Consider the following 6621-nt stretch of genomic DNA (forward strand, 5'->3'; position numbering starts at 1 on the left):
AAAGTCAAGAGCAGCATAGAAGGAACATTTACCTGCTTTTATACGTATTTATTATAACCTATGTTTGACTTAAATTAACATCAATTCAAGATTAAGAAAATCTTACTATCGTTCAATGTTTTGGGGTCCAATCAAAAAATTTTGGTTAAATTGATTTTTTTTCTCATTGTTGTGCTGCAGTAGCCTCTGCAAGCACCCTTCTGCTAAGCCTCTTGAACGGAATACCTTAGTATTTATTTCCAGATATACAAGCTGTGGACTACCATTCAAAGGCTTCAAGATGGGTGGTTCTAGGGGCAGTGAGGATAATCTGGTGGTCGGGTTAGGCGTCCTGATGCCCAAAGCAGAGCCCCGGGGAGTTCCTTATCATCGTGGTCAGACTTCTATTCCGGTTTCAGTAACAAAGTCTGGGCATCAAGATCATTTGTTTTCGTATATCAGTCATGAATATAAACAAAAATCAACAGGTAGATGATAAGTATCCATTTCAAAGAAAATAATGAAACTACAACCTAGAACTAACAATTAGCATTTGTTTTAAACTAAAATGCCCAACTGATAAGGTTCTCTCAACATGAATCATTGCCTAAAATCCGATAAGCTTGGACCAAATCTAAAAATTTGATAAATGCTTATGGCTACAGATGTCGTACAGATCACTGCAGTTCGCAGTTATTAATCCTCCGGCTTTCCAGTAGTGTTCTCCTTAAAGCTCTTAGTCAACCAGATGGCAGTTTCTCTAGGAGAGACCTTACCTGGTCCGAACGGCTTTAGTAACACACCAAGCTCATCATACCTCTCTTGCTGCAGCAACCTTGCACTAAATTCGAGCAACCCCTCCAATGCCTCGGCACGTTGCTGGAGCGATGAGGGGTCAAATATCCACCTCCGTGTGTCTGATGAGGTGTGGCTCGATGCCCCGGCAGTTGCATTGTGATCAGAGGAATCGGTTGCATCCCCTCCATCGGCTTGAAACACGCTGCGTTGAATTCCCTGCCATGCATCAGTGAAATGGGGCTTGGTTGAAGCTGGATCACAAGTTTGAACCATACATTTGTCTTTTGTGATTGAACATTCGACAAATTGTGGTGAGCCAGAAGAGCCCTGCGCCGATATTGATGAAGTTTTGTGGATGGGGAAGAAAGCATCTTCATACGAGGCTAATGGGAATTCAGCTATCTTATCGATTCGAGGAGCATTAACCGAAACATCCGGTGATTGTACGAGGTGAAGAATACCAGCTTTAGACAGAGAAGTTGATTCTCGGACCGTAGTCCTTCTTGGTAGTGGCAATGATGATCTTCGAGTAGCAGGAAGAGGTTTTTTAATTGGGGTGCCTGAACCATGAAACTGTTGGCACAAGGCAATAAACAGTAAAACGGCAGCTTTAGAAACTAGAAAAAAAAGTTAATATTAGCAACTTCTAGGAATGTGCTGCATAAACGTCCGAGAAAAGAAAAAGCGGTGAAGGGGAGAAAGGAGAGGATATATTACCGAGTCACGATTTTTTGAGGGCTGTGTCTTTCTCTTGGGAGTTGCAGAAGCCTTTGCCGAAGAACTTCTCATATCCTTGGTGCTACAAGAAAGTTTTGAAATAATTGGCTTGCAAATGACTGTTCCTTCATGGCTGCTATCAATTGACAAATCTTCTAATCTTCGATCTAAATAACCCGGTACACCATGATGTATTCCTTTGGTAGAGCAAACCAAATCTTGCTCAGCTCCAGAAATGCTTGGATTTAAAGTCCTATCACCGAACGGCAAACACCTCTCCCTGTATCCAGAGAAACGAACATCTACTGGATCCGAAAATCTAGTTTTCTTTATATTGGTTTCAGGCCAATCCACAGGCAAACTATTCCTTCTTGGGTTGTTGATTTTATGTTGAACTTTGAGAATGTATGGCTGAAGGTGCGGATGTTTGAGTAGCTCCTCAGCCTGTCACAATGGATACAGACCTCAGATCATCGGAAAGATAATGAATTGTAGAAATGTGCACATGCAGATGAATGAATGCTAGGAAAACCGGGCACGAAGCAGTATCACACTAAAAACAACTGCAATTTCGCTCTATACAATTCCAAGAACATTTATGATTGAACTTACATTTGATCTGATTATTGTCGACTTGTAAAGATGCTATGCATAATTTATAATACTTAAACCAGAGGAGAGTTATACATACACTCGGTCTGAGTTCGGGATTTTTGCGCAGCATGCTTTTAACAAGACCACGACTGAAGAAAATCAAGCAATAATTAAGCCAACATAATTCATCATTTTAAAACCAGCATAGAGAAATGACATTCAAAAGGTAGAAGCCAATCATTATACAAGAAGAAATAACTATAATTATTCCTATCATGGAAGGAAAACGAAGCTTACAAGGCCCCAGAATATTTTGTCGGAAGTGGAGAAACTATTGATTTATTTATCTTGTTTATCAGCGCCATCATATCCTGCTCGAGAGATTTAAGATCATTATAAGAGGAAAACGAAACATGAAACTGGAAAATGATTACTAAACATTAAACTATATTTCCCCTGGAGAAATGCATCCTAATGTCAAAGCATTAGTTATACATACAAAGTACCCGCCTGAAAGGGATGCAGCACAATTTTATATTCACTGATGGAAATGAGGACACACTGCCAGATATTTCAGCTGGTCGAGATGTCGTTCTGAAGTGCTAAAAATGACAAGCACTATCTAGCTCATTCATGAGGACCAAATATATAAATTGATTCTGAGTTACTATTCAAAATCTGGCCAAATTACAGCTCGAAAAACAACAAACAATATACTTGCGGGAAAAACATGTGTACATGGAAATCTGTGAAGACTATGTACAATAGTCAAACCTGTGTATTTTAGGAATCTGTGTCAAAGAAGTCCCAATTCCTAAGTACAGACTAAGCTAAAAGATATATATGCAACAAGCTGGAAATGGTTACAAAGTAAGAAAGATCGGTTAGAAAAACTCACAAATGCTTTAAATGCAGGCTTGAGAGAAATCATTTCATATATGCAGCACCCTGGAGAATATATTTTCGTGTCAAATAAACACATGTAGAAATAAATATCGAGACTGAAAGACAAGGAAAAGTGGCCTTTGTGTGCAAGCATGTTTACCTAACGACCAGATATCCGACTTAGAGCCATATGGTATGTCAGCCAGAAGCTCAGGACACATATAGCTCGGAGTTCCAACAACCTGAATAATAATGATGATGATTATTGATTAATAAAATCAAGTGATGAGTCAAATTCTCCTAGTTCATTCATATATTACTTACAGAGGATGTGAGATCATCGGAAGTCAAAATTTTGGCAAGTCCAAAATCACCTGCATAAGGTTTTTACTCTCATCTTGGTGAACAGAAATTGTAACCCTTTCAAATGAACTAAGAATAAAACAGTAATATCACTCACCGAGACGAATGTCTTGATCTTTTGTCAAGAAGATGTTCGAACACTGAAAAACACAATGAAAGAAAATATTCAGTAGAAAGCAACTTGGTGCATTGCGGAAGATCATAGAAGAGAACAACATCATGTCACTAACCTTGACATCACGATGAAGAATATGATTCAAGTGCAAATAGTCGAGAGCCATCAGGAGTTGAACAAGCCACTTGCACAGTTTCTGAACATGTTTCGGTGAAAGAAATTCAGACATGATTGTTAAAGAAAAAGAAAGGCTTTTTTAAGAGATTAAAAAACCATGACTTCAATATAAGATGAAATGGGAAATGACTGGTAAATGAGTTGAAGAATTAAAATGAAGAGAATGAAAAAAGGAAAGAAAAAAAAAACCTCTTCCGAGAAAAGCTTGCCATTTGCTTTCTTTATGGCTTCGGCCCTGGTTTATAAGGAAAACCTTATTATGATTGATAATGACTTACAAAAATAAATCTCGATACCAGCAAGAAAATAATCTTACATGTCTCCTCCTTCACAATAACCTATAATAATGCATACGTAGCAACCCTGAAAACAAAGACATGCAAGAAACCATGTCAGGCCATAGATCGCCGAGAAGATCCGGGTAAAAAGGGCATACCATCAAGAGGTCTATAAAAACTATATTTATAACATATGAAACAATAAAAACGAGTGTAAATTAACAAGCATAGTGGATAATCGAGCAGAGCAGCTATTAATTGGAAATTGTGGAAATAAGCATACCTTTTCTACCCAGGAATCTTTGTACTCCACTATGAACGGGTTTTGAATTTTAGAAATAAGCTCCATCTACATGAATCACATGAATTGTTAGTCTATAAATTGAACTAAAACTAAATTCATATCATAGAAACAAGCAGTAGGTCCATAACGAGCAACCTTGACAACAACCTTAGTGTTTCAAAAGTTCAATAATCAATATTTTCCAGGTCCAGAAACTGCAATAGCTAAAATGTTCGTGATTCAAATCTCTATTCAACATGTTAATAAAACATAAAGCAACACTAATGATCATAAATGGAGCATAAAGAATATAAGGAATTAAAATTACCAATGGGGAATTATACAAACCTCCTGATGAGCGGATCTACGAGACCTATCAGTCTGGCGGGAGAGACGGATTTTTTTAAGCACATACCTTATCATTCCCAAAGAAAAGAGAAAAGATAAATCAATTGACATAAGATGAATCGATCAAGGAAGTCTAATTGTTGATCTGATATATTGTACAATTCATGCCTAAAGTAAATACAAATATCGGGAAGGCGTTGTGTCTTATTTGCAATCTTACTTCTTCTTTTCACGCTTATGCCTCACTAGAAGTGCTGAACCAAAAGCTCCCTTCCCGATTTGCTCTAGCACCTCATACTGCTCCATGTGATAGATGAAGTTGACTTCCTTTTTCCAGATTAGGCCGAAAAAGAAGCTACAACATTAGATATCCATGAATCATTTATAAAAGATGGAGATGCACTATGCTGGTCAGACTTTTCATTTTCCAAATACATGGAAAAACTTAGAACTCATATCCAACACCCAAGTCCGAGTAATGCAAAGGAATATGCTGCAAATTGTCCAGTCAAATCATGAATTGATAATTCATCACAGCAGCCACTTTCATTGGTCATTAAGCTCAATTGAGTGATATAAGTTTTTTATTTAAGAACCAAGAAAACATCAAAAGTAACTGAACAGTTTCAGCTTAACATCAACACTTCATTTACTTACGAAAAAAAGGCCAAAACTTCAGATGCAATAATAAAAACCAATAACAGATACAAAGAAACAGATAATGCACATTATAAGTACTCATTCTCTCAGGTTGAAGAACACCCAGAAAAAATAAAGGATTAACAATTACAATGCATTATATAGAAGCCAACTTTCTTGAGCAAGAATCAAGAAAGCAAAGAACTTGGAAAAAGGGGGGATACAGAATTTCATGAAGAAAAATGAGCAAAAACATAAACCCAATAAACAGCAAAAGAGAGATTCAGAAGAAGGAAAGGAAATCTACAGATTCAGAAGAAAAGAAAGAAATTTGAATGTACCTGAGTGTAATAGTAGTAAAGGGTGTGTAAATTGTTGATCCAAAGAGATCAGAATGAAGAGAACAATGTGGACTTAACCATTTGAGCTGGAGTTAAAGAAAGAGACACTGTTTACAGTAGAAAGAAAGAAGAGAAGACCAACAAGATGAAGAAGCAAAGGAGGCTGCTGATTGTTGCAGCTGTTTCTCCATTGGGTTGGGATTTATTTTTTATTTTTTTCAAGGAAGAAAATGACAAACACTTTGAAGAGGGAGAGATTCAAGAGTTAAGATTGGACCACGATATATTATTACTCCTTAAAATAAAATTCTGGAAATTTGTTTTATGGAAGACAAGTTAGTGCCGTTTGGATACTTTAAGGATTAGCTAAGAGTAGTGTTTAGAGATTTCAAGTTAATGTGTTTAAGATTAATTGGTATGTTATTTACTATTTAATGTCAAATTTCAATAGCTATTCTTCAATCAGATATATTACTATATGAAACTAATATTAACTATAAATATGTTTTTACTTTACAAATATTTTCATACAAATACAAATGTGAGCTAGATACTTTTCTTTATGTGCAATAATAATTAAAAGATAATGTATTTTTAGAATTTGTTTAATATGTAGGATAAAAACGAATAATTAAAAAAATGTATTAATTAAATAATTTAAATTCAAAATAATATATCTAAATTTGAATTATTTAATTAATAATTTTTTTACCTTTACCCATTTTCTATTATTTTATTTTTACCTGAGGACCGACAAAAGGAGACAAGGTGGGGGCACAAACCTGTTTCGCATGATCTGCAGTCACGAAGGCCTATTATCCGGCGCGTTTTTATCCTACATTAAACTATTAAAATACCCTTCGTTTTTCATCTAATCTACCAAAAAGGGATTATGGACTTTGAAGTGTGGGTTTGGCATGTCGTTTTGTATTGCGTGGATGGGTTTGGTATTTGTCACCTTTAGACGTTGATTTCTGATTCAAATTAAAACTACCAATTTGTTGATCTCTAATAAACAATATGACATTAGAACCTAACCAATCACAAAATAAATGTCTAAACAGATGTGTTTTTCTTTTAAAAAGGATCATAGTTTAAGACCTC

The 6621-nt window shown here is 36.0% G+C and overlaps 1 protein-coding gene across 4 annotated transcripts; it reads right to left on the bottom strand.

The window, feature by feature from the left end:
• Nucleotides 1-451: 451 nt before the first annotated feature.
• On the bottom strand, nt 452-5788 carry LOC120117751 (serine/threonine-protein kinase Nek2-like). 4 transcript variants are annotated; one of them, XM_039137982.1, is made up of 15 exons: nt 5518-5788; nt 4758-4860; nt 4538-4604; nt 4190-4255; nt 3945-3991; nt 3818-3863; nt 3567-3647; nt 3434-3476; nt 3298-3347; nt 3134-3215; nt 2987-3036; nt 2386-2459; nt 2186-2237; nt 1495-1938; nt 452-1350 (listed from the first exon to the last, which is right to left on the bottom strand). In XM_039137982.1, the coding sequence occupies exons 2-15, from the start codon at nt 4841-4843 to the stop codon at nt 676-678; spliced, it is 1863 nt and encodes a 620-aa protein (XP_038993913.1). In that variant the 5' UTR covers nt 4844-4860; nt 5518-5788; the 3' UTR covers nt 452-675. The 4 variants fall into 4 exon arrangements, with proteins under 4 accessions (XP_038993913.1, XP_038993912.1, XP_038993914.1 ...); XM_039137981.1 differs by having other exon boundaries at nt 4758-4864; XM_039137983.1 differs by lacking the exon at nt 5518-5788 and adding an exon at nt 4358-4413 and having other exon boundaries at nt 4758-4821.
• Nucleotides 5789-6621: the final 833 nt, after the last annotated feature.

The sequence above is a fragment of the Hibiscus syriacus genome, unplaced genomic scaffold, assembly GCF_006381635.1.
Source record: "Hibiscus syriacus cultivar Baekdansim isolate YM2019G1 unplaced genomic scaffold, ASM638163v2 tig00110321_pilon, whole genome shotgun sequence".
NCBI classification, from domain to species: domain Eukaryota; kingdom Viridiplantae; phylum Streptophyta; class Magnoliopsida; order Malvales; family Malvaceae; genus Hibiscus; species Hibiscus syriacus.

What these genes read in the sequence shown, in the direction of transcription:
- LOC120117751 (XM_039137982.1), bottom strand. Translation starts at nt 4,843, where the DNA reads ATGGAGCAGTATGAGGTGCTAGAGCAAATCGGGAAGGGAGCTTTTGGT. An exon ending in GCAAGCTTTTCTCGGAAGAG is followed by an intron (nt 3,648 to 3,817) that starts GTTTTTTTTTTC and finishes AAACATGTTCAG; the next exon opens with AAACTGTGCAAGTGGCTTGT. An exon ending in CCTCAAAAAATCGTGACTCG is followed by an intron (nt 1,351 to 1,494) that starts GTAATATATCCT and finishes TTGTGCCAACAG; the next exon opens with TTTCATGGTTCAGGCACCCC.